The sequence below is a fragment of the Coturnix japonica genome, chromosome 1, assembly GCF_001577835.2.
Source record: "Coturnix japonica isolate 7356 chromosome 1, Coturnix japonica 2.1, whole genome shotgun sequence".
Taxonomy (NCBI): domain Eukaryota; kingdom Metazoa; phylum Chordata; class Aves; order Galliformes; family Phasianidae; genus Coturnix; species Coturnix japonica.
Genome location: NC_029516.1, coordinates 46,826,391 through 46,853,070, shown reverse-complemented (window position 1 = coordinate 46,853,070; position 26,680 = coordinate 46,826,391). Strand labels below are relative to the sequence as shown.

The window sequence follows — 26,680 nt, the reverse complement described above, 5'->3', positions numbered from 1 at the left end:
GTTGAGGAAAAATGATTTCGTGCCATTTGTTTTCAAAACAGGAAAATTAAAAAAAAAAAAAAAAAGAAAGAAAAAAATAGGAGAAAGAGAGAAAGAGAGAAAGAAAGAAGGAAGGAAAGAAAGAAAGAAAGAGAGAGAGATAAAAAGAGAAATCCAAAAGTTAAGGAAAAACAGGGGGAAAAAAAAAAAAGGAGAAAAAAAGAAAAATAAAAAAGGAAAGATAGAACAGAAGAAAATAACATAACTCCAACTCAAATGTGTCCATACACAACCAGGGGGGTCACAGGGCTGTTGTGGAAAGAGGAACACCAAAGAGGACACAAGGAGCCAGTCCCATCAGCTGCCTCCGAGGCCCTTCTTTACATTCAAGGGGAAACCTCCCCAGCTCTTCTCCTGGCAGCCACCCACCCCTTCCCATCCCCTCGCCCCAAGTGCTGTGCTTGTGGATGGACCAGTGGTACCAGCTCTGATGGACCTCGCCCTGACCCAGCCAGCCCCTTCTCCCCGCGGACAGGGGACAACGGGTGGTGGGAGCGGGCCACCAAAGAGCAAGGCCTCACAGTGGCGGTGGTGGTAACGGAGAGGCAAAGGCCAAGCCAAACGCATGGGGATGGGGCAGACAGAGGGGGACCTGTGAGATGGGGAGAGAGAGGAACGTTGGTTGAAGGTTGAAGAGGAGTGTTTTGAGAGCTGCCTTTGTGGGGAGAGGTATAGAGACAACTCCCTGTGGCTCGAGGCAGGGGAAGAAAAGGGGAGGCAGACCAAGAGAGCCCCTCATAGTACAAGGCCAAAGCGGCTGGAGGGACAGTGTGGGAGGGAAGGGGGTGGACAACAAACACCCCCTCTGCCCTTTGGGGACACCCCAAAACATCTGCCTTCAGGGGGCAGATGAAGTGGGACAGGCTCCTCCAGCCCTACGGGAGAGCCCCATGGCCCAGTGAAGGGTGGCATTCAGTGTCCTTCCCACTCAAAGCCACCCTGAGGCTGCACAGGTGCTGGGATGTTCAACAGGCTGGCTCCAGCGAGAGGATGTGGCTCCATGAAGCTCTTCTTGCATGCAGCTGAAGGAGGCGGTGGCGGTGGAAGAGGACTTTTTTCCAGGTTCCCAGTGGCCGAGTGTGCTTCCAGATGCAGTCGAGCTTTCTGGTGATCAAGAAGCATGGCAAATGTGCTTTCAGGGCCCTGGCTCCAGCTCCTGCCCACGTGGCAGCTGTCCAGCCTGTAATGCTGAGATGCCCTACGGAGAGGGGCCACAGCTCATCATGAAGCCCATCCAGCTTTTCTCTTCAGGCACTGCTGACTATTCTCCACTTCTTCTCAGAGAGTCTCCACCCCTGCACTCAGCCTCTTTCACCCTCCATTCTTTCATGTACAGCCATCTTTTCCCCTCTTCCTTCCAGCCTGTCCCTCTTCATCTCCTTCTACCTGTTTCCTACTTTCTCCCCACCCCATCCCTCCATCTCTCCAGTATAGACTGTCCTCATCCCTGCCCCTCCTCTCCCTTCCTCAGCTCCCTTTCCTGCTTTTCTCCTGCATATCTCCCCTTCCTTCCCCCAAGCCTACCTGGCAGAACCTCCTCCAGGAAGGCAGGCTGATTAACATTGCAAACACACAGAGGCCTCCTCAGCCTGACATAAATCTTCATTTGTCAGTCATGAATATTTCACACCTGCCTCAGGAGGGATTTATTCAGCATGGAAGAGTGAGGAGTGGGAATGTGGCACTGGAGCATAATCTAGGGTCAGCCATCACCTACAGGTGTGGGGAAGGGCTCTGACCCACAGGAAAACCAACACCACACCTAGAGTCTTGCTTTCACTCTTCTGGATGCAGGAATCCAACCCAGCTCCCCATCAGCCTATTGTTGAGGAAGGGGCAGGTCAGAACTCCCCCTCATATTGGACTCTCCACCCTTTCCAATGAGGTGAACTAAAACTGCATTAATTCCTGTCATTAGTCACCAACACAGAAATAATGTGTGAAGGGGGGTAGTCCTTGTTCTGCCCCATGGATCTACTTTGCCTTGGGAGAAGGGCAAGGATGAGGAGTTGTCACCAAAACCAAGCCATAGAGGGCTTAGAAGTTTGGCGAATTCTCCTGGGGCCTTTTTCCACCATGAAGGTCTCATAGGTGTCATTGTGCCCTGCTCTCCGCTGGGACCACCCACAGGAAAGGGGTAGGATAGACCTAATGTGAAGCCATCTGCAGTCAGTGAGAGGAAGATGGCAGGAGGTCTTATAGTGACTGCAACCAGCTCCAAATCAGGTTCTTCCTGTATCAGATTTCCTTGCAGGTGAGGCATTCCTGGCTCCCCCAGGAATGGCCTTGCCTGTAGATCTGGGGAAGGTGAAACCAGGGCAGGGGAGTAGTAGTTACTATTTCTCTTATGAGATATATCCTGATGGGTCTCTCTCCTATTTCTAAATAATCAGGAGAAATGATGAGCACTCGGAAGAGCAGGACTTTGGCATATAACACAGTTCCCTTCATACACACAACCCTGAAAAGCAGCTAAGAGACCACATTTGGGACAAGGAGAGTGGACACTGGAAAGAAGTGAAAGATTTTTGTTGGGTTGATTAGGTTAGGCTCTCTTTGGGGCGCATTCCCTCTCAAACTTGTAGGAGTCTCATAAAATTATATCAGGGATGATGGAAAGGAGCAGGAAAAACAGGGATGAGGATGGGAAAGATTTTGGGGAGGAGGTTAAATTCCAACAAATTGGCACATACACAACAGATGTTTCCTCAGAAAAATACAGTAAAATCATCATGCAAATAGAACGTTAAATCTGTCTTCCTCCAAAAGGGCTGGCATCACTTTGCAAGCCCCTCATCCCTGGGAAGGGAGCAGGACAAGGAAGAAGGGAGGAGGAAGGAAGGTGGGACACTTTGTTCCCCTTCCTTGCCCTCTTTCTCCCTCAGAACAGTCCATCTTGTGCAAACTTCATCCACTGGCTTGGAGTGGGGGCTACAGTGGGGAGAGAAATGCCTTCCGCCCCCCCACTATGCAGCCTTACCCCCACCACGGGCAAAAGAAGGGCCTGGTGATAGTTGTATTCCTGACCTTTCTTTTCTACCTTGCTGGGGTGATGTGGGGAAAGAGCAGAAACCATTGCAGTTTAAGGCTTCCCCCTAAAACTATAGACTGAGCAGAACTTATTACAAGACCATACAGGAGAGAAGCACAGGGAGGGAAGAGGTGGGGAAAGGAACAGGACTCTATCCCCCTGTGTCTGTCATCCTCCTTTCCCTGTCCAATTCTGTGTCCCAGTCATTAGCCTTTCCTGCTTGGATAATTGCCATGCTGGAAGACTGCTGGGCCTGCTCTGTGTGATATCTGGAGAGGTCTCTGCTGTACCTGTGCACCTCTCACAGCACTGACCTGTTTTGGTTTGCTGCATTGCCCCAGCATGGAGGGACACTTGGCAGCAGAGATGTATTTCAGCATTCTGAACACATACAAACACACATACCCCTTCTGAGTTTCTCTGGCTCTTACACAGTGGAGTCAACTCCATGAATACTTCTGGACTTGAGGCAAAATGATGCTCTGAGAGGAGGTGTGGCTGACAGTGAAGGAGGCTGAGGCAACAGGATCCAGAGCTGTCTTAGAATTGTTGCTGGCAACATCCCTACAAGGAAGGGTCCCCAAGGATTTTCACAGGCTTAAACCTTGGGGATCTCCAATGATTTTTGCACACCAGTCTCTTGTCTACTGCTGCTCCTCACTTTCAGAAGATGAAGCTATGTCACCTGTAGCGCTGAAATCAGCTGCTGCAGATGGCAGTGCAACTATCTGACAGATAATGGGCTGGTTGTCTGCAGGCAGCACATAAGTACCTCCCAGAGAAGCTCCTAAAGCCTCCTCCTTCTCCCAGGGCCCCCAGACATATTGAGGGTTCTGAAGAGTGCCTCAGAAATGAAATAGGCACTTGGAAAAGACTAACATGAAACAGGCCCTCGCTCTCATCCTGAAAATAGTGAACAATTGTCAAGAACAGCTGGGATGTGCAGCTCACAGAGGGGAGGCCCAATGTGCTGTATAAAGGTGCACTATGCAGTCATCTACCCCTGCCTGACAAGGAAAATGTAGAGGAAGGAGTGCCAAGACTGTGCTTTGTTGGGCTGCTCATGAAGAGGATGAATTAGGCAGGGCAACAGGCTCATTCCTAACTCTGTGGCAGATCTTCTATCCAAGGATCAGAGACTGGGACCTAGTAAAAGAAGATTGGTTTTTTTTGCCAGGAAATTGAGGAATTCCTATGAGAAGTCTGTCACAGCTACCTGTGAGGAGGTGGAGGGCTTAGGAGGTGGTAAGTTGCTCTGACTCTCATGACGACCTCTAGATATTCAGAGGAACATTGCTGTCCAGAGGCTTGTGCCTTCCCTATCCCAGCACATGAGACGCACACAAAGGGAGCTTCTTCTGAATCTATCCTTACTGGACTAGTCCCAGACCCATTCTCACATTTATTCTGTGCTCCTTCCTGCACTCTAGGTTGTCTCCTATCCATGCTGTGTCCATGGGCTATTCAAGTGGAAGAAACATTGTGGCTTTTCTGTCAGCTCAGTGAGGGGTGTTACACCTACTCTACCCCTCATGAATTAAGAAAGGAGAATGGCTGATGCTCTTCTACCCCACTCCCAACATGATGCAGGTCACTTAAGAAGAGCTACAGAAGCTTTGTGAAGAAGTTGTTCTGCTTAGCTCCTCTCCAGGTCCCTTATTCATAGTAAGAAGGGCAGAAGAGCATACCAAACCTGCTGACCAGGTCATGGGGTTGTGTGATGAAAAGGACCTCTGACACTTATGGGGAGATGAAAACCCTTTACACCTCTGAAAGTCTGGACCTTCTTACCTCCTTGTCCACCATTCCTCGAGGGACTGACTTGATGTGCGGAAGAACACAGCCATACTCCCTCAGTGGTAGGCATATAACTGGCTCTGAGCAGGCCTGTCACTCCAGAATCGCTGGTGTTCATCACCAACATGGTGGGAGGAGGGAAGCAGGGAGAGCTGCACGGGCACAGAGCCTGTTGTGTGTCAGGTCTTCCTCCTTTTGTCTTTCACACTCTCCTTCTTCCAAGGAGGATGGAAGTTCATGCAGTATTTATTTAAAAAGTGCAAAAGACCCCTAACAGAGATGGATAGGGAAGAGGAAAAGGAAAAGGAGAGAGATTCTTCCAACAAATCCTACCTGTCAAGGAAGGTGAGGGGTGAGAGAGAAACGCTTCCACTGCCAAAGGAAGTGGGGGAAAACTAGAGTGATGAAAGATTTGGAAAAGTAGGTGTATCAAGTGGGCAGAGAAGCTTTCTAAACCAAAGTCCTCCCCCCTCCCACTGAAAAGAAAAATCAGCTTTCAATCAGCAAGAGAAACAGAAAGAGAAGTAATTCATAGCTCAGTTCCATTCCCAGTGAGTGTCCATCCCCGCCGCCGCCTCCTCCCAGGCCAGTCCCACCCGCACACACTCCAGTGTTGTTACCACAGTGTCAGAGCAGGACTCTCCTCCCAACCATCTGCAGGCAGAACAATGGTCCCCGTAACACAGTAGAGACAATTCGGCTTGTGTGTGTGTGTGTGTGTGTGTGTGTGTGTGTGTGTGTTTGTGTGTGTGTGTGTAAGAGAGTTTTCTGTTGTTGTTGTAAACTTTAAGAAACGATTCTGTCAGTTTTGTATTTGTCGGAGTATTTTGTTGTTGGTTTATTTTTCACAGTCAAGTGGCAATTTTTTTTTTGTTTGTTTGTTTTCTTTCTGGTTGTTGGGGAGGGGGGGGTCTTGTTTTGTATTGTTTTCTTGGAAAGAGTAGGGAAGAGTCACAGCTTCTGCTGAGCAGAGACTCCTTTCCAGTAATCCAGGATGTCATGCAGATCCTCATCCTTGGCAAACTGAACTTTCTTCCGCAGGGCATGTCCAGCCGCCATGTAAACCTCCTCCCTATGGTGCTTCTTGTAAGGCCGGAATCGCTCCCAAATCTTGTGGGTGCTCTCTGATGAGTACTCAGGGCTGGAGGAGTAACCCGAGAAGTAGTGTCTGGGAGAGAGCTGGGAGTATGTGGAGTCTCGCTTCGAGCGGGAGAGAGGCTTGAGGAATGACACCCTCTGGCTCAAGGTGTCTGCACTTTCCTCATAGTACAGGGCCGGGAAGGAGTGTCGGTGCTCACTGCAGTGGTAGGAGGGCTTGACCTCCAAGTGGTGGATGGCGCCCGGGGACACCAAGGGAAGACGATCCAAAGGGCTGTTGAGTGGGCTGCCCTTCTCAATGTATTTGGAGTCAGATTTGCTCAGCGGTGGGTGGTCAGGCACGTCCAAGCTGAAAACCTTGGCGCTCTTGATGGAGCCACTAGAGGAAACGCTGCAGGTCTTTCTGGCCACAGCAGCATCAGCACTGAGCTGGCGCTGCAAAGGGTGGTGGGAGCTTTCCTTGTAGGGTGGGGAAAGAAAGCTGGGCCGCTCCAGCCCACCCGAGGAACTGGCAGGTATGGACTGGCACTCAAAGGCCATGTCTGAGTCAACGCCAGTCCCGCCACCCAGGAAAGAGGCTGTGTCCAGCTTGAGGGCATCAATGCAGTTGTTGATGATCTGGTTGACTTTGTCTACCTCCTTGGCAATAGTAGAGATCTCAGCAGCTGAGCCTTGCCCATTGTCAAGCTCCCTCAGGTCCTCATCCCGTGGGGTTCGTTCCAGCCCATCCCCACCACCAGTCCGCACCTCAATGTAATTGCCTTTTGTGGTCACTTTGGGGGTCTCCATCCCAGTCTCCATTGACTTTGGTGGGGGCAACTTCTCCCCAATCATGGAAGGGATAGAGGACATGCGTGAGACAGGGATGACTGGTGGCTCACCCAGTTTCTGGGAAGGATGGACCATGGTACTAGTATCAATGTCTGATCCATAACGCATTTCTAGGATTGTCTTTTTTACATTGAGGGACTTCTGTTTCTCTTCCTGCATCCTTCGCTTTCGCAGGCAGTAGTATACCACCCCCAGGACAATGACCATCCCAAAGAGACAACCCAGGGTGGTCATGATGTAGTGCGTGGTGGTGGAAGTACTGGAAATAGGGTCCTCCCTGCCTTTGCTCCTGGTTGCAAAGGTCAAGCAAGTGTGGTTATAGCGTCTGTTGTTGCGGATGGAGGCCACACAGAAAGTGTAATCAGTGTGGGCCTTCAGTTTATTGACAGTGACGTATTCCTTCTTGCTCTTCAGTGTTGCAATGTCAGAAACATAGCTGTTGTTGTACTGAACCAGCACATACATCTTACTGTAGGGCATGGGGATGGTTACCATCAGGATGGCTGAAGTGATGGTGACATCATGGAGCTTGATGCTGGGACTGAAGGAGGAGTCAGTGGTGGAAGAAGCTGGAGGCTTGACAGAGAGGAAGTCTCCAGGACTGATGGCTGAGCCCTCATCCAGGTCTCGCTGGGAGTCAGGGGTATAAGGAGTGGGGTTGACCCTGGAGAGAGAGGGGATGGTGCCTCCTCTGCACATAGACTGGAAGATGGTGATGGCATTGCGGTTGTGGTGAGGCCGAGGTACCAGGAGCGGGTACCCAGCAAACTCACGTGGAGTTTCACACTGGAGCCGGTCGTAGTTCTTGGTTACATTGTTGAAGAGCGCCAACCAGTTGAGAAAGCTGTAGAGGCTACAGTCACAGTTGAAGGGGTTACCTGCCAGCTCACACACCATAAGATTGCTCAAGCTGGTGAAAGTGTTCCCTTCCAGACGGCTGAGACGGTTTGAGGACAGGTCAATGCTGATCAGGCTGGGACACTCAGAGAAGGCAGTAGGGGTGACCAGCTCAATCAGGTTGTGCTGCACAAATAGAAACTGGAGCCGGGCCATGCCCCTCAACATGCCCTCTGTCAGGTTCGTAAGTTTGTTGTAGCCCAGCTGTAAGACCTGGAGGTTTGTCTGGCCCATGAAAGCCCCATCCTCAATATAAGAGATCTCGTTCTTGGTCAGGTTCAGATCAGTCAAGTTGCCGAAGCGGTTGAGGGAGGAGTACAGCACCACTTTGAGCTTATTCTCGTTCAAACGCAAGTCATGCACCGTGCTGTTGATGTGCTGGGGGATGGTTTCATATGGGGGCTGGTTCTGGCTGCAGATGGCCAGCCACACATAGCCTTTGTCCCCCTCAATCAGCCAGCAGTCACCTCGCACGGTGCCAGGGGAAAACAAGCAGAGCAGGGCAGCTGCCCAAAACCCCAGGCACATCATGGTCTTCAGTGGTGCCTTCATCAGATCAAAAAAGGTAAAAAGTTTTTTAAAAAAAGAAAAAGGAAGAGAAAAAAGAAGGAGAAACAAAAAATTCAAATTCCAGGATCACAGCAAAAGGAAAGTAAGAGGCACAGGAAAGTGAAAGGAGCAGTAACTAGGGGCTTAGTAATGGAAGTGCATGAGCACCCCAGTCCTATTGGGTGCCATCAACATCATTTCTTTTTGCCCTCTGGGTCAAGCCAGGAGCATGGAGCAGGGAGAATGCATGCAATTTGCTTCCAGCACACCCACCAACTGTGACCAAGGATGAATGGTATGGGAGAGAACTACCTTGTGCTTCTTTTCTAAACAAAAGTTCAGACAGAGGAAAACAAATCTTCTTCGATGTTCATGAGCAACTTTCTCACCTTTTCCAATGTCTTCCCACCCACCTGCCCCCCACAATGAACCCACCCCAAAATAAACCCAAACCCTCCCCCCTCGGGTCTTCCCCCGCCCCTCCACGGTGTGATTTGGAAGAATAAGGCAAGGCTGCCTCTTCTGTCGCTCACGCTCCCTTCAGTTCCTCCTCTTTTTCTCCCGGGTTCCTTCTGAGAAGCTTCAGAGCTTCAGATCAAACATGTTGAAAACAAAAATACAGAGAGGGAAAGAGCAAGTGCACATGAGAGAGATCCATCTGTCACTGGAATCTGGAAAAGAAAGCACACGGGAGACAAGAAGAGGCATCAGTTGCGGGGGGGTAGGGGAGGTGTTTGCAATAATAATGTAGACGATGTGGTTTCATGAGAAGAGGGAGATGGGGAAAAGATAGAATTGTAGGGGGTGCTCACAAGGGGGGAATGAGACCTCCTGCCACACTAATAAATCTTTGAGAAGGAGACCCCCACAACATATAGTCTTATATTGGGGGTATGCTGAAGGGTACCCAGGCTCTTTTATGCAACGTAATCACAGCCAGGGAGGTTGGGGAAGGCAGCTGAGTGTAGGCAGAAGGGGAAGGAGAGGGAGGCTGGGAAACATGCAGCTGCTATTGCGATTGGCTTAGAACTCCTAGTGTAAACAAAGGCAAGCCCCAAGCACAGCTAAAGCCAACGATTTTCAGCTGCCTGGAAATCGTGTACACAGAATGCATGAAGCAATGAAAATGGATACAAGCCCCATTACAAAATTAAAGAAAGGAAAAAAAAAAAAAAAAAAGCAACACTTTTTTAATTTGTTTCCTCCCTTCCTTGCTGCAGGACGGATAAATAATTCAAGCCACGTGTAACCACTTGTGCTCTAAAATTTTTTCCTGCCTCTCGATGCAGGGACAAGGCTGTTGAGGTGAGCCAGCCTGGCTGGAGCATGCAGAGGGGTTGGATGTAGGCAGCATGTCAAGTACCAGCCTCCAGCCTCCCACCAACAATGCCAGCAGTACTGAGTTAAACTACATCATTCATCCACCCCACCCACCAAAGAGGGGTATACAGCCTCCCCCCTCCTGATGAGCCCACTCTGTCTGGGGGCTATGAATGCTGTTCCTCTGTGGGAACAGACACCTTCCAGGAATCAGGGGCAAAGTGATGTTTGCCCTAATGTGTCTGTGGGATCTGGGCAATCTCCTCATCCTGACTAGGAAGGGCGGCCTGGAATCATAGAATCATTTGAGTTGGAAGGGACACTCAAAGGCCACCTAGTTCAATACCACTGCAATGAACGGGCACACCTACAGATCAGGGTGCTTAGAATGCTTCCAGCCTGACCTTAGATGTTTCTAGGGACTGGGGATCTACCACCTCTCTGAGTAAAACTTTCTCTCCAGTCGTGGTTTCAGCCTTTCTCCCACTGTGCTGAAAAAGGAGCCCGGAAGGAGTGCCCTTAGGCAGTGCAGAGGAAATGATTTCATACAGCAGAGAAAATGTGAGCACTGGGCTTTAGTTTTAATTGCAGGGGGAGAGGAGAGCAGGGATAAGACAATAGAGAAAAGAAAGGAAAAAAAAGATTCTTAGTGAAGAATAAAGATTCCCTCTCGACCCTTTTATTTTGAGGGAAGGCTGCTCACTTAAAATACTGTAGGTTTTGTAGCAAAAGCTGAACCAATTTCTAGCACAGAACCACAAAGGGCAGAAGTAAAATGAAGGAAGATAAATGAAGAAGGAGGGAATCCTTAAGGAACAAGGCTTACGTCTGTGGAGAAATCTGAGCTGATTTGGGTCTGTGGAATTACCAGGCCAGCTGGATTAAGAGATCAGAGATAGTGTCACAGAGAAACACTTAAATATTCAATAATCCAAAAAGGAAAGCCAAGATGGAGAGGGGGAGGGGGAAGGAGAGCTAGACCAAAAGAAAAGATAAAGTCACAGCTGAGACCGCCAGACTTGAGTCATTTGTGGTTGTCATGTGATGGCCTCCAGCTGCTCTCTCACGTCCAGCTTTGCATCAGCCAGCACTAATGCAGAAGGTGGGGGTTTTTGCAGTCTGTTGCTTTGTTTCTCAGCCTTATAATCCAATCATTTCCTGATACTGCTGCCCCAGATGCATCAGAGAGGAGGCACATCTGGCTCTCCATAGGTTGGTGCCCACAAACCTCGGATATTCCACAGCTCCGGTCCCCTGTCTTGTTCCCTCAGCCCCTTTGCTTTGTTCCATTCTGAAACAGCGCAGACTGTTCCAAATGCTGTGCTGAAGTTGTCACTGCCTGCTGTGGCTTCTCCATGGTTCACAGATAGCAACACTGGGACCATGAATTCACTACCCTGTAGCAGCCCCATCAATTGCTGAGACCCATCCTCATTCCACTCAGGCAACACAAAAAGGGCTTGGAGGGGAAGATGTTCTAGCAGCCTGGAAAGGAAAGAGGTGGCTGGCTTAGGTAGTGGAAGGAAATAAAGATGGTACTTATCCCTGGTATGTGCCAAAAACACAGGGGCCATGCAGAGAAGACCTAATTCCCATCTACCTCAAAACTCTGCAACCTTGCCTCATCTACAGGCCAAAGAAGGGCCCAAATCATTCCTTAAGCCAGATTTATTGGTTTCCTTGGGTCCCCACAATAGCTGTAATACAAAAAGTATGCAAACATCTTCTACTCATTCCCCAATAACTCCTTTATCCCCACTGTCTCACTGATCTCAAGGGACCTGAGGGCAGCCCAAACTGCAGCCTTACCACCCCTGCTCATGGCTGAGAACCCTATTTCATCTCAGACTGGGGCCATCAGTCCCCATCTCAGCAAAGCCATGGGTGTGCCAGTCTCCAACTCAACTGTAGCCCTGCTTTGCCTTTCATGAAGCCTTCAGTGCTCCCTGACATAGACAAAGGGAAACCAGGGATAGAAGATCAGCATCATACTGTTCAGAGCCTCAACTGTTAAGATACCTCAACAGTTCAGAGCCAAATGAACATCAGTCAGACAGTGTCAGAGTCCAGCATTACAAGGAAGCAACACTATGTCCTTACTGCTGGCCCAAAAGGTGCTGACAGCAGTGTTGGCTATTTCTCTCCTTTGCTTCCCAGGCAACACAGCAAGATAGCACTGGGATGAGTAGAGGTAACACACTCTCTCTCACGGGGAGAGTAGAAGTAAGCAACTACAGCTTAGATAAAAGTTGAAGGGGGAGGCATGAGTTGAGAAGAGCCTTGCTTGGAGGGAGGCTGTGTACACAGGATCTGTTTTATAAGGCAGATGCAAGGATACCACTACTATTTATTGGGTTCACCTGGCTGTCAGTTTCCAGAGCTTTTCATTGTAACACTAGATAGCTCCTACAGCTTGCCTTAGCTCCTACAAATCCTCACATATGTGGGAACATCAAGGAATAGAGATGGCATTATGCCCATGATTAGCTGTACCCTCCCTTGGCTGGCAAAAAGTCAACCCATCAGTTCCAGACTCCCAGTGATTCATCTCCGATTTATGCTCTGTCAATGGATGCCTCAATGTTATTGGTGTTCCAATGCTCTGGAGTGTTAGGAGAACAGCTGAAGGCCACAAGAATGTTTCACCTGTTCAGAAGAGAAGAGAGCATGAGGTTTAGGGAAAGATGGAGTAGGGGAAGCCCTGAATTTGAATCAGGAGGTAGGTATCCTGATAGCCATGAAAAAGCCCTTCGATTCAGAGAACAAAGTGGCACAGCAGGTCATGTAAGAGTACAGTCATTAGTTAGATAGCCAGGTATGAGGATGGATTCAAATACAAATACTGAAATTATGGACAGGAATGATGGAGACCTGACCTTGAATGCCTCCAGGAATGGGGCACTCACAACTTCTCTTGGCAGGCTGTTTCAGCGCCTCACCACCCTGGCACAGGCTGCCTAGAGAAGCTGTGGGTGCCTCATCCCTGCTGGTGCTCAAGGCCAGGTTGGCTGGAGCCATAGGCAGCCTGAGCTGGTAGTTGGCAGCTCTGCCCACAGCAGGGGGTTGGGGCTCAGTGATCTTTAAGGTCCCTTCCAACCTAAGCCATTATATAATTATATAGTTCTGCATGGGGAGTGAAGGCCACTCGAGTGCTTGGGTGGTAGATGGACCATGGCTGAGGGAGGATACAAGGTCTAGGGGGCATGGCATGAAAACACAACCAGAAAAACCACATACAGCAGCAGTTTGGGCCTGCAATCTTGACCTTGTCAGCTTTGTCCTCCTGGGGCCCAATGCACTGAAAAAGCCAGCACTTAGTTCTACCATTCCTTAAACGGTGCTAAGAGCCTTACATTAGAAATGCATGCATTAAAAACCTGCCAAACACTCTTGGCTCCTCTGGGGACACCCCGAAACCAGGCCAAGGCTCCTGCTGCTTTCTTCTACTTTGTGCTGAGGCTGGGAATCAGCACTCCTCCCAGCTCAGCACACTGCCAGAAGGCCTCAGGGTGCAATGCCACCTTTAAAATGCTCTGCCATATTGGCTTCAAAGTCCTTCTAAGATTTCTGTAGCAGCTTTCCAGAAAAAGGGGAGCTGTGTTTCCCAGTGGGGCTTGGAACAGGGAGTTGGTACTATCCATGAAAGCTTGATTATTTCTGTGATACACTATGCTCTGTTGGCATCTCCAGCTGCTTCAAATGTCTGTGCTTCCATCTTTCCACCAGGATGGCCAGAGATGGTCCTCGCTTTTGCCCTTGGCTCTGGTGAAAGCACAGTGCCATGAAAGAAACAAGCAGCATGGGTGTGCCACTACCCAACAGCAGCCCCTTCCCTATCGCCCCACTGTCTCTGGGGATGTTCCCATTTAACATCGTGTTAACATCATGTTGTACAGTACAGAAGCTGTGGCTGTGTACCCAGTGGCATCTGAGAAACCCCAAGATGATCGAGACAAAGAGAAGTGATAATGGGAAACCTGATGACCTGAGGATTTGTGATGTGGAAGCACTTGCACAAGAGAGAGAGAGAGAGAACATGTCCTCCACTCTTGCTTTTCTGATGCCCACTAAGGGTTGAGCTCATGCAGAACTCTTTTTTTTAATTGGGCTCTTTGAAGGTTTCTTTATTACTTTATACAATCATAGCATGGTATGGCTTGGAGGTCTCAATAAAGATCATCCAGTCCCAGCCCCCTGCTGTGGGCAGGAACACCTTCCACTAGACCAGGTTGCCCAAAGCCCAATCTGACATGGCCTATGAAGAGAAAAGAAGAAAAGCTTTCTCTCTTATCTATTTTATCCCACTATTTCCACAAAATAATAAAAAATAAAAATGCATAATAACAAACAAAGACTTCTCAGCATCTCTGAGATCGTCATCACATTTGTTTGAAATTTGCCCCCGAGGCTCAAAAAGTCTAGAGGACAGAAAAACTGGTTTAGGCAAAAGAATAAAAAGAAAACAAACAAACAAACAAACAATCAAAAAACAATCTACAGAACCACCATGGAAACTTATATAGTAAAAGCTGTTTACATGTCACTGAGCAGTCAAAGCCTTCATCCTTTACACAGTCTGGATTGCTATCAGTGGGTCCTGCTGAATGTTGGTCACCCAGTGCCAGAGGCTCTGTGAGTTTTGGCAGAGCTCTGCTGCAATAGAAATCCTGTGCTTCAGTTCTGGGCTGGTTCATTCCACCATAAAGATCCACAGCTCCTGCTGCTCTGAAAGCCATGTAGGCTCTGCCATGAGCAGAGAGCAAGCTCCCAGACTCCAGCTGTCCTCATGATGTGAGGAAGCCTAAAGCTCTGGCACACCAGAAGGATGCTGTGGTGAGGATCCCATGAAACCAACACACCATCTCAGCTGCTTCTCACAGAGAAATGCTGCAAGGGAGATCACAGAGCTCAAACTCCAGCTGGGGCCAACAGTGCCTTGAATAAGGGATCATAGATTTGAGTTGGAAATCTAGTCCAACCCTATTGCAATAAACAGGGACACTTATGGCTAGATCAGGATGCTCAAAGCCCCTCTAGCCTGACCTTGGATGTCAACAGGGATGCATCAGAAACCACCTTTCTGGGCAGTCTGTGCCAGTGCTTCACCACTGTAAAAATATTTTCCTTATATTCAATCAAAATCTCACGTTCTAGTTTGAAACTGATTCCACTAGTCCTATCACAAAACATGGGCACAGGACTGCCCAGGCTGTGCTGCTTATCCCTGCCGATCCTTGGCCAGTCTGGGACATGGGAAATGTTCAGTTGACCTAAAGCTACATTCATCATACACATGCACCCAAGCTCAAGCAAATCCACAGACACATAATCCAAGTCTTTGCAAGGCTGAACAGCTCAAAGTCTAACCAGGAACAAAACAGCACAGTGCTGTAGATACCCTCCCAACCCCTCCACTTCCCCCCGCCCTCCCATCGTGCCTCCCCAACTGCGATTAGATGCCTAATTTGTTAGGCAGCAAGAAAGAGAGAATGGGAAAGCTCAGGGGAGTAAAATGAAGCAGCTCAGAAGCATGAAAGAAAAGAGAGAGCTTTAGAAGCGTAAATCATTTTAAAGTGATAAACACTGGCAGAAAGGTCTTTCATAAGCCATTGCTTCCCTGGCAGGCCAGAGAGCCACTTTTGTTTTTCCAAAGTGAGATGGTTACCTTTTATATTAATATGATTATTGAAGATTAAGGGGTATTTGCATCGAGCCAGCACCACCCAGACAGCTAGCAGCAGCAACTTATGGGAGTGTGTGCAGGGGGGTTAGGCTTGGGGAACAGCATTCTCCAAGAAAAGGGTGTCAGGAGATTACAGGACCCATAAAAATATTAGCAATGATAAAACTGCCTTCATCGCTCTTGCCTCAGGGGAAAGAGGGGCCTGGGAAACATCACTCTCCTTGTTGTCACCCAATGAGCTCAGACATTTGCAGTGGAAGGGCGGAGAAATAATTCCTTCTGACTATAGGGGGGAAGCGTGGGCTTCATGTGTCTGTCCATGGAGGCCCACCGTGGGGAGGGCAGCAGCGGGGTGGGCTCTGCATGTGCATCTGCATGTGTGTGCATGTGCATCCATGTGTGTGTGCATGAGTCACTGCATAGGATGGGGTAGAAGTGTTGGCTCCGAGCTGCAAGTGGAGGTGGTCTGGATGTGGAAGAGTTGCTGTAGGTGCTCAGGTGGGTGTGCAAGCCAGGAGATAGGAGGGAGGGGCAGTCACACTATGAAGCAGAGTGAATGTTGACTCCTGGAGGGAGGAATTGCTATAGGGAACTGGAGAAAGCGCTGCTCAGGAGTGCCTGTGCATGTGTTTGCATGAATCAAAAAATGGGGTGGGAGTGCTGGCTGCGTGTGAAACACTGCAGGGAGTGGGGCAGGAGTGTGGGATGTCTGTGGGTGTGTGTGGATAACAGGAGATGGCCATGGTTGTGAGTGTGCGTGGATGCAAGAAGTGCTGTAGGAAATGAGGGAAGCACAGATCTCATATTTGTGTCCTGATGTGCATCCCTGCAGGGAGCAGGGTGCTGTGCCTGTGTACATGAGAGGCTGCCTGCTGTAGGGAGCAGGCTATGAGCATGGGCATGTACCAGGCATGGCTGCGGGGGAGGGCAGCATGTCCTGCATGAAGCCAGGAGAAATTCACAGCTGCATGTCATGTCCTTGTGAAGACCTCCCACACCCTCAGGGTTCCCGTGGCTCCTCTGCTGCCCTGTACTGACTTTTCTGCCCTGTATCACACAATAGCAGCTCTTGGTTTTCACTGGGCTGGCTGAGAATGGTTTGCCCACAAGTAATTTGAGAGATGCTCTCACTCAAGTCAAACAGCCCTCTGGTATTTCTGGATACTAAATATGTCCTCAGCAAACCTGGAAGTTAGGAAGGGGCTCAGAGCCTAAGGAATCACAAAGGTCCTCGGCTGGCTGAGGACTGAAATCACTTCACAGGTTGCAGTAGCAGCCAGTCATCCAGTGGAGAATACCTCCACACCAGCAGATTCTTGCTGGTCATTGACATTCCAGCATCCTTCAACATGCTTTCAGCATCCAGCCACCCTTCCCCTGAACAAGGATCTGAGAGAAGTTCCCTCACCAGCAGTGACACCTCGTTCCTCACTTTCTGACATAAGGCAGAAGCAGAGGAAAAGGTGTGGGAGGACATGGAGAATCTCTTTCTGATAACATAAGAGTGATAAGCCATGGCAGCACATGCTAACAGACTCCACAGGACCTCTGAGCTCTTCCTTTGGTCAGTGCATGCCTAAAGCTAGTAGCACCACACTAGACAGGATGTTACATTTCCACATGGCTGCTTCCATCTCCCCCCCGTCCTCAGCCCCACTGAGACAGACCCTCTTTCTGGCCAGCTCACCCACCTATATTTCAAGCTAACATCTGACACGCATTTTGACACAGCCACGCCTTCCCTCTCTATTCTTCACTACCTTGCCTTGTTTAGAACAGTTTTTTTTTTCTTCCATTGCCAAAACACAATGACTGTTATAATTAACAGATTATCTCAGTGCGACAGCTGCAGTCCTTTGAAAATTAGGTTGAATAACAGGATCCTGCCGTATGGTAATTTCTTTTCATCTCTCAAATATTTTCTCTCTCTCACTCTCGTTTCTACCTCATTTCTTTTTCCTTTCTTTCTTTTCTCTCTCCCTCCTCCCACCTTTCACCAACTTCCTGCCTACACGAATGATTTCTTTGGGGTGAGGCAGGCTGAAGGGCTCCCTCTACCTCCATCAACTGTTTTTATTCTTCCCCTCTTACAATAACCCCTTGTAAAGATCCATCATTGGCAAACAAATGCATCAGGAAAAAAATGTTCTTTGCTTTATCCCACCAGAAACCATGGCAAGAGGCCCTCTCCAAAGCCCCAGCCACTGGAATTTCACAGGCAGGGGACAAATAGAGATGTGGGAGCACCCTTCCCATGGGGAGCTGAATGCAGCAGCATGGCCGAGCAGTGTGCGCCGAGACGGCCAGGGTACTCTAGCCACCCACCCAGCCCGCCACCTTCTTGCTGAGTCAGTATCTGCCCCTGACTCACCACTTGCTCACTGAATGGGAACTGGCAGTACTTATATGGCATCTTTCCCTCTCGCTAAGGCAGTAGCTATGCCACTCACCACCCCCTCTCCCCATTATCCACCTACATCTGTCTCTCTGCAGACTCCATCAACCCAATCCAGCCAGAAAAGCAGATCTCTGGAAATATGGGGTTTAACAACCAATAACACAATTAGTTCTGCTCCCAGCTGGACTCAAACCTCTCAAGACCTCCTCCTCCAGGACCACCATTCTCTTTGCCTCTGCTGCAAACCACATAGATCCATCCAACGAAATGGCTGCACTTCTCAGGCTTTGCTTGGGTGGACATGCTAGCAGGCAGGATCTATCTATCAGTAATCTATATAAAGCTGGTTGTTACAATTAAACACTCTTGAAAAGATGTGTGCTTGGGGTGGTATTCCTCCACACCATTCATCGATCCCAGCTTTCTGACCTCACCCACCTCTGCAGGGGCCAGCTTCTGCTGACTCCTGGGCCTCCTCCTGCCTCCTCAGCACAGCCACTTCCTCTCCCCTCATCAAGTTCCACCTCATTTATTTCCTTAATCCCCAACTCAGTAGAACAGAAACATTTTGTCACCATTATTCTGCCAAAAGCCCAGTTAGTCTTTAACAAACACTCATCTGTTCCATTGTACTTCAGCAGTCTTACAACACTCCTCCTCATCTTCCATGATAGCTCTCTTTTCATCCTTCACAACTCTCACCCTGTATTCTCCCTTTGCTTTCACTCTAGGCCCTGTGTTGGCTCCTGTTGCATCTCCTCATTCATTCACTGTCACTTATCTAAATGCTACCTATACTTATTAATTCTCCTTTTTTTTTCTAGTAGCATCTCTTAGTGCTTTGTACAGTCCTACTTACGTATCCAATAATAGTATTTTCCCAATGAGTGAGTCATATACCCCCTTACTGACATTTAGAATTCTCCTTGTTCTTTGAAACACGTTTATTCAACCCCCCTCTCTACAATTATATATGCCAGCTCTTGGTGTTGCATTTCCTACGGCAGCCATGCAACAAACGGATGATCCATGCAAATAACCCAAAAAATACCTGTCTCTGCTGGCACCTTGTCATTCTCCATTTTAGTTATGTAGGCCAAAGCTAAAACAAGGTATGAAGCAATCAAAAATAGGGGACAACTTGATTTTTAAAACATCCCACCCTTTCCTTTGTTCTTCCTGAGTCCAGATTTCAATCTTTTTTCACCTCATCCACTGCTCTGCCTCTTTCAGTGCTGTTCAGTAGTAGGGTGTATGGAGTCTGCAATTGGTACTGGGCATCTGGTTTGCTAGATGCCATCAGTGTGCTCAGTGAGAAACAAACTCTGCTCCAGACTGTATCCAAGCTGGAAGGGCAGAATAAATAGATAGATAGATAGATAGATAGATAGATAGATAGATAGATAGATAGATAGAGCACTATCACTCACTTACCATGGACATGGGAATGTCTTGTCCTTTATCCCAGTTAATGCACGCTCTGTGACCAGGGCATCAAGCCATATCCCCCTAAATGTCTCTCAAGGGGATTCATCAGACTGCCCTAGTAAGCAAGTCATCCGGAGCCCCTCCTCACCATTCACCATAGCCATTTTTCCTTCCCCCATGCTGTTCTTTGCTTCTCTTCCAGCCCTTAGTCACCCTTGAGTATGCCATGTTTTATTTATTCCTTACTACAACTCTTAATCTGCATAGGCCAAACTCTAAGATCTGAAGTTACCCTGACTCATTTCCTACCCAGGAAAAGCGGTGATTTCATTCAGTGGAAAAGCCTGTGATGTCAGTCTGGACAGAAACTGATGCTGCCTGGGGATCCCGCATGGATATCTTTCTCTCCCACATCCATATTTCCATCTAGTGATGTCCTTAAGCATGTACCCAGTGGTGAACCTCTGCAAGTCCCATTCAGCTTCTCAATCGCTTTCTTCTGCAACATCTGTGTTGATGATTCCCACATCTTCCAAACATAACAGATTCTCCTTCTGTTCTTCCTCTCCCTCGCCTCTTTGTTATCCACCCACCAACATCCTTCCTCTCACTTTGAGAAACTGAGATTTTGTTCCTTTTTTTCTTTTTTTTTTCTTTCCTTGCTTGTGTGGATTTTCTCGCTTTCACTGCTGCCCAGAGACTCCAGCTTGTAATTTCATCTCCCTTTTCCCAAGACTGCTGAATAAAAGGCTGACATCCTCATCTGCTCTCCTGTATTCCAAAACGCCGAATGGGCCATTGAGGAGAACAGCGATTGGCCATGGCTGCTGTCTGTGGTACTGACATAGAGCCGGCAGCAGTGTTCACAGGCTACTTTGAAAGCTCCAGGGATGGCTTGTGGCCAAAAGAGATGATATCCACCCCCCTCTTTTTCTTTTTTTTTCTCTTTATTTTTTGTAATGATGTCTTCCTATGACTCAGTCTGGACCATAAGTCAAAATGAGATTTATTTATTTTTTTAACCAGCAAATAAAAAAGAACCTCCCTTCAAGCAACGAAAACAAAGAGCCTGAGAACAGAGTGGTGTTGCATCGTAGACAGGACAAGTTACGTCACGGATCATGCATCTTGGGGTGTCCTTGGTTTTAAAAGATACAGAACAAAAGGCACACGTCCTCTTTCCAGAGAAACGGGTTTAAGCAAAGCTAAACAGGCAGTGGCCCAGGTTTCTGAAACTTGGTTTTATCTGTAAGCAAAGTGGGACGCAGAGACACCGTGACCTCGGGGGCTCGTGACTTCCTGTGCTCAGCAAGGAGCAGCCATGCCCTTTGTTATCCACAAAGGGGACGGTGCAGGGGGAGCAGTGACTGCTGTTTCAAAGAGGGACCGCGGCGTTCTGACACAGCCTGCCCACGCACCCTCACCTATGTCGATTGGTCCCCAGCCCGCAGCAGCGAGCAGCCATTCGGGTGGCTGATAAACGAGCAGTTCAACCGGAGACCGCTTAATTTGCTCCTTGCCTGCTTTTGTCTGCCAGAGGCAGGGAACAATAGATGTTTGGAAATTGGTGGTGCTGTATGTATCGTTACCGGGCTGGAGTTATACTGACTGCTACAGGAAAAAAATACAAATAGGAGAAAAGGGGAGAAGGCTGTGAGCAGGGGAGAAGGGGGGGGGGAGGGTGAGACAGGAAAGAAAAAAGGAAGAGAAATGAGAGGGTATTGTATCCAAGGCTAGATACTATGATGATGGGGACATTAAGAATATGATAGATAGGCAGGAAAGGAAGGCAAACAGACGGAGGCAGACACTGAGAGAGAGACAGAGATGAAGGAGGGAGGGAGGGAGAAGGAAGAGAGAGAGCCAGAATTAATTTAGGAGGAATATACTGAAAACATAATCTTCTCAACGGGGAAAAAAAAGAGAGAGAGAGAGAGAGAGAGAGAGAATTAAACAAACAGCGACAGGAAACTGGGAAAGAATAACTTTTTTTTTTTTTTATGAGCTTGTTAACATTTGTGAAGTTAAGTAACCTTAAATTTATGCCATTAATTTGCATGTATTACATTTTTTTTCTCCACTGCCAGTTTATAGTCTCTGTGAAACCTTTAAAAAGTGGCTTTTTTTCCTCCTTTTCCCTTTGCTTGTGTTAATTAAAGCTTGTGATATATGTATATTTTTACACTGCTGTTGCGCTCCGGCATTTAATCATCAAATGGCCCTTTTTGCCTACTCCAGGGCCACTCTTCTCCTCCCCTCCGCAGAAAAAAAGGAGGGGACCTCTGGTTCCATGCATTCACTCAGGGCTGTAAGCTCCCACCAGCCGCCTCCTTGTGCAAGACAGTGGTTATCACAACAGAGAGAGGTGGGGAGGCCCTTTAGGTGCTGAAGAGTTAACAGCTCCAATCCACTCGGGCAATCACATCGCCATGCTGAAGCACACTGTATTTACACATTAGCAATCACTGGGGAGCCTTAAAATCGGATTCTCAGGGGGAATCCAGCCAAAGAACACACTGAGATTCCTAATGAAGCTGCTGGCGGCCAGAGCTGGGGGAGGCAGAAGTGATGGATCCGGCATAATCGCCTGCTGGCAGAAAAGGGGATGCAGGTCATCCTCCAGAGCTGTAATAGCATCCTGATCTAGGCTGTCCATAAGCAATGCTGCTGCAGTAAATGCAAGTCTGGCTTCTCCCTGCTTCCAGGAGGCTTCCCCACACCCATCCCAGGGACAGCAGACCTTCCTCGCTTCGCAAAGACTCTTCTTTCCAGCCAGACAGATCTCTCTCCTAAGCACATCACTAACTTTGGAATTGCCCAAGGCCAACACAAAGCATAGCTGGTGGAACCCTTTTGGCACTTGTCCCAGGGAGCATATTTCTGAGCTCAGCTGGACAGGAGTCCTGGTCCTAAATGTGCTTTGATTGCCTTGCTCCTCTCTAAAGGATCTGTCTCTCCCAGCTGTAAGCAGAGTTTGCTGAAGCAAGAAGGTTGCTAAGCCCAGTTTGGATGCTGCTCTGTCTCTGGTGGAGCTGAGAGGACTCGTTTTGTTAAAAGCCAGCTGAGCTGAGACCACAAATGCTGATCAGTCCTAAACAACCCCTGTGAGAGACACTACAGCCAGAGCAGGGAATAAGGGTAAATACTGGTCACAGGAGAGGTGGTGTTAACTCATTCCCTATAGAGGAGGCTTATCATCTCCTTGAGGCTCTGCTATGGGTCTCTGGAGGGCCTTGGCTGTACTGAGGTTGGGCAGAAGAGGCAAGGGAAACAGAACAGGCTTTCCACACTATTATTTTGCCATATGGGGGTGTTGAGCACCAAAGAGGATATTTTGATTTACTCCTTGGCTTACCGTTGCTGTGGCAACAGGAGAAATACAGGCCAAACTAGGCTGCATCTGCAATGTGGTGGTAATAGGGAGTTTGGGTTCCCATGTGTTTATTTGTTTGTTTGGCTGCTTGCAGGAACCACATGGCAAAAAAGCACCATCAAATTGGAAAGGGAATTGGGCCCGAATTGTACTCAGATGAAAACGTCCTCCCCTTGTGTAGCACCAGAACAGTCATGCATGCACTCATACCCATGGCACACAGGCCAAGGAATGTGAGCACATTCCCATGTGCTCTCCTTCCCCCACACATACATGGGGTCTTCTGGCTGCTGTACCGAGAAGTCAGATTTCTTGTTTTGTAGTTACAAAGCCCCCATGCGTCACACACTTTCTAGTAGGGCTCCGAAACACAACAAAGAGGCCTACCAACTTGCACCAATAAGAGGCTTTCCTCTGCTTTTTGATCACTTCAGTTAGCTGTGATGCAAGGGGTCACAAGCAGCATTGGCTGCTGAGCAAGTATTCCTCACTGCAAAAGCAAACTCAACCTTGTCTCATCAGTGATGCCTCTAGCAAGGAGAGATGAACTCCGCTCCCAGCATCAGAGCAAGGCTTTGGGTCACATATATGGGCCTACTGCAGGTAGCACCAACCAGATGACACCATCTCATGGGCAAGACAGCACATTTACCACCCCAGAAAGGAAGCTGTGGAGCTGTATTAAGTATTGCTTCCTTCCTTCTCTTCCCTCCAGCCTGCTGGAACCTGAGTGTTCCTAACCTAAACCCATGGCCTCTGGAGAAAGGCTCAGTGTCTGGTGCATCACAAAACACTGGCCCTAGAGATTCCTCCTTCTCTCACCACCTCTGAGCTGGTCAGTGGAGAGCTGGAAGCACAGAAGAGCTTTATATGAGATCCTCTGAGTTAGAATGCCTCATTGAAGCGAATAAATAAATAAATGAAAATAAAAAATCCAGAAAGAAACAAAGGAGTTATGGGTGAGCTTGGAGAGCGAGGAGGATCTCCTCAGTCCCAAAGAGGATCAGACAGCTACAGGGCATGTGTAGTGTTGGTATATGTGCTACAGGAGGGCTGTGAGCTTGCAGAACAACTGGGTACCCAAAGCCCTTGTATGAAGGGGTGAAGTGGGTGTCAGCTGCCCTCCGCTGACTCCTGGCTGCCTTTTTCCCCCATCATTCCTGAGGCTCCATCTGGTTCCATTATTTTTTTTGCACGCATACATCAAAAACAAACAAAACAAAACAAAACAAAAAAAAAGAGAGAGAGAGAGAGAGAGAGAATAAGCACTTAATTTCTAACCTAATCAGCCCTTCTCTCACTAATTAGCACCCTTGGAGCACATCCACAGGCTGTGAGAGATACTCTGGGGCTGATAATGACCCCCAACCTGCAGTTGCATATGCTAGAGGGTCAGGAGAGCCAAGAGCAAGCCAAGAAGAGGCAGGGGAGTGTTGACCTTTTCCATTTGTTTTTGTTCTTTTTCCCCACAAATCTGGGATGCTGGAAAGGGAGGTTGTCTCTTTCTGGCATCTTTGGCATGTATATATGCTTTTTTTTCTGTGAGAGTGTGTGTATGTGCGTGTGTGTGTGTCAAAGGGGGGGGGGGGAGCTGGAGGGGTTTTGAGGGAGGGGAGTGGAACAAAATACTGGCGCTGAGCCCAAACCTGAAACACATGCCAATTTATGCCTCGTGCTAGTGGTAATGAAGGGCTCCGTTCAGGACACGCGGGACACTAATTAAGGGGCTTCAAAGGCAGCTTTCTGCAGAGCGCTCTCTGAAGGGGGGCTGGGGGAGGAAGGAACACAAGAAGGGGGTGTTCTTCACTCAATGGAAGGCTTCTAGCTGGGGAAGGCACTTTTCTTTTTTCACTGTCTCCCATGGCAACTTCTGCCCAGGAGAGCTGAGGAGGTGCAAGCATCTGGCACCTCCAGGCCAGCCCTCCACAGCCAGCAAGCAAAGCAGTCCCTGGTGTTGTGTTCCCAGAGGGAATGGGGCACAGCATGCTGAAAAAAATGAAATGCAAAAAAAGACATAGATGGAACTGAAAAGGGAGAAAAAAAGGAACTGGAAGGGAGTAGATTTGGTGTCTCTGGTTGGCGGTGGTAGCATCCATAGGAACAAGAGTTGTCTTTATTCTCCAGGGATGCTCAGGGACCTGGATCACCGCAGGACACACCATGGCTGAGTCATGTCAGCCATTTTCCCTGTGGTTACTTCTCATCACAAGCAGGATGGTGCAAAATGTTTAAATAGGACAATGGGAAGGGCAGAAAATGGCCCTTCAGTGTGTCAGTCTGGGCACAGGTCTCTGGGCTTAGCTGGGCACCAAAGACAAACCAGCTTTATACTCAAAGAGCTCTAGCTCACTTTCAGAAGCTTCACGGACCTCTGTCCTACAATCTCTAGGTACCATAGACTCACTTATAGCTTCTATGTTACTGTGTTGGAAAGAGGGAGACAAACCAGGGACTAAGCAACATGACTCAGCCATGCCCACCACCAAGAAGTCTTGGCCTAGCTCTCCACTCCCTACCTGGAGCCTTAACCACAAGCCTGCCCACCCTCCCTCCATGAGAGTAAGCATGAAACAGCAACTCTGGTGGAAAACAGGCCTGTGCTAAGATTGATTAAACGGGGACAGAGTGTGGGAGGAAAGAGAAGAATAAATTGGCAGAGAGAGCAACAGAGAGCTGGTGAGAGACGGCAAGAAAGAATGAGTGAGAAGGAGAAAAGAGAATGGAGGGCTATGTATGGATTATATTCACTGAGCTGTGTATCAAGCATGGAATGTGAGGGAAAGAAAAGAGAGGTGATATTAGCACATGAGAAAGAGTAAGAACTGAGAAGAGACGCACAGAGAACAGCAGAAGAACTCAGCTTGAGAGATGAACAGCATTTCGTTGGTCTTGCACAGCACCATGCTTTGATCATCACTCATTCCCTTAGGGAGTAGCACAAGTACTGCCTTGACCTGATCCACTGGGAGCTGCCTCCTCTGTGCTGAGCTGTCTCAGCACGTAAGGGCTCACCTGGACACAGCTGTTTGGGACTCAGGACCAGTCTTGCCCCAGCGAGCCATGGGTACATGATATTTAGCTGAGATGTAGCAGAAGGCTAGTCCTTCAGTGCTCCTCCACAACTGTCCAGACCTGTAGTTTATCTGACCTTCCTGTCTTCTCCTGTTCACTATCCTCCCATGCACCAACCAACACTTAAGTGCTTATTCCAAATGACCTGCTCCATGTCTACAGTGTTCAGTGTCACCCAGCCAAAAGCACAGCTGCCAGCAGCCTGGAGCAGAAGAGCAGAGCTGTGCCAACCCCTGGAGACAAGAAAGGAGGAGGCTCCAGAGAAATACCTGTGTTGCGGCTGGCAGTGATGTGACTCTGGCCAGCAAATGCCCATAGCAAAAGCAGCAGTGTGGAATGGATCTGAATATCAGTTCTTGGGCAGAAGAGTTTGTATGAATATCCAGTTCCCTCTACTTGCCTCATGTGGCCCAGCTGTGAGTCTTACTGCCCAGCCCAAGAGACTTCTGAGACTCTCAGATTTCTAAGCATACAAAGTCAAAAGTGTTTGGATGCAGAAAAAGATGTGGTGGTGGAATTGGCCCAAGGACAGGTCTTTGCAGCTGCCTGAGTTGGAGAACATCCCGGGGTCTGCTGAGATCTGCTAAGGGATCAGCCTTCTGGAGGTACAGACATAGTCTCAGGTGAAATTGACAGATACAGCTTAAGAGGGGCTTAGCCCCATCACTGCCTTGTCTCGTGTGAATGCAACAGTCATGGCATAGTTCAGAAAGGTCCTGGGAACTCATGTGCCTGGCCTCCTTCCATCCCGCAGACCATCAAACGCTTTCTATCAGGTACCAACATCTGCTGAACCTTTAGTAAGAAAGCCTCAAAAAGACTAATTCAAACAGGGAGACAGGGCTGATCACCAACCTCTTCTGACCATGGGTTGAAATAACAGCAAGAATTTTCAGGTTCACAGGAAGACAGCAGCCTTAGTTTCCATGGAGAGCGGAAACAAGGACACCCTCCGGGCTCCCCTTTCCTCTCCCATTTCTTCCTTCTCCCCAACCCCCCAACCCTTCCTCCCCTGTACATTCCAAATTGGATGCCACACCGAGAGAAGATAAACACGCAACTAGTGAATCACTCTTATTAAGTTTAAACTTATTACTATTAAAAAAAAGAGAGAGAGAGAGAGAGAGAGAAATCGAAAGGGTGGGAGAGAGAATCAAAGCTGGG

At 48.6% G+C, this 26,680-nt stretch overlaps 1 protein-coding gene across 1 annotated transcript; it reads right to left on the bottom strand.

Annotated features, from left to right (window-relative positions):
• Positions 1–300: 300 nt before the first annotated feature.
• Positions 301–8,671, bottom strand: ELFN2 (extracellular leucine rich repeat and fibronectin type III domain containing 2). The gene is made up of 2 exons (XM_015862555.2): positions 4,862–8,671; positions 301–1,237 (listed from the first exon to the last, which is right to left on the bottom strand). Exon 1 carries the CDS (start codon positions 8,243–8,245, stop codon positions 5,819–5,821), a length of 2,427 nt encoding a protein of 808 aa, XP_015718041.1. The 5' UTR covers positions 8,246–8,671; the 3' UTR covers positions 301–1,237; positions 4,862–5,818.
• Positions 8,672–26,680: the final 18,009 nt, after the last annotated feature.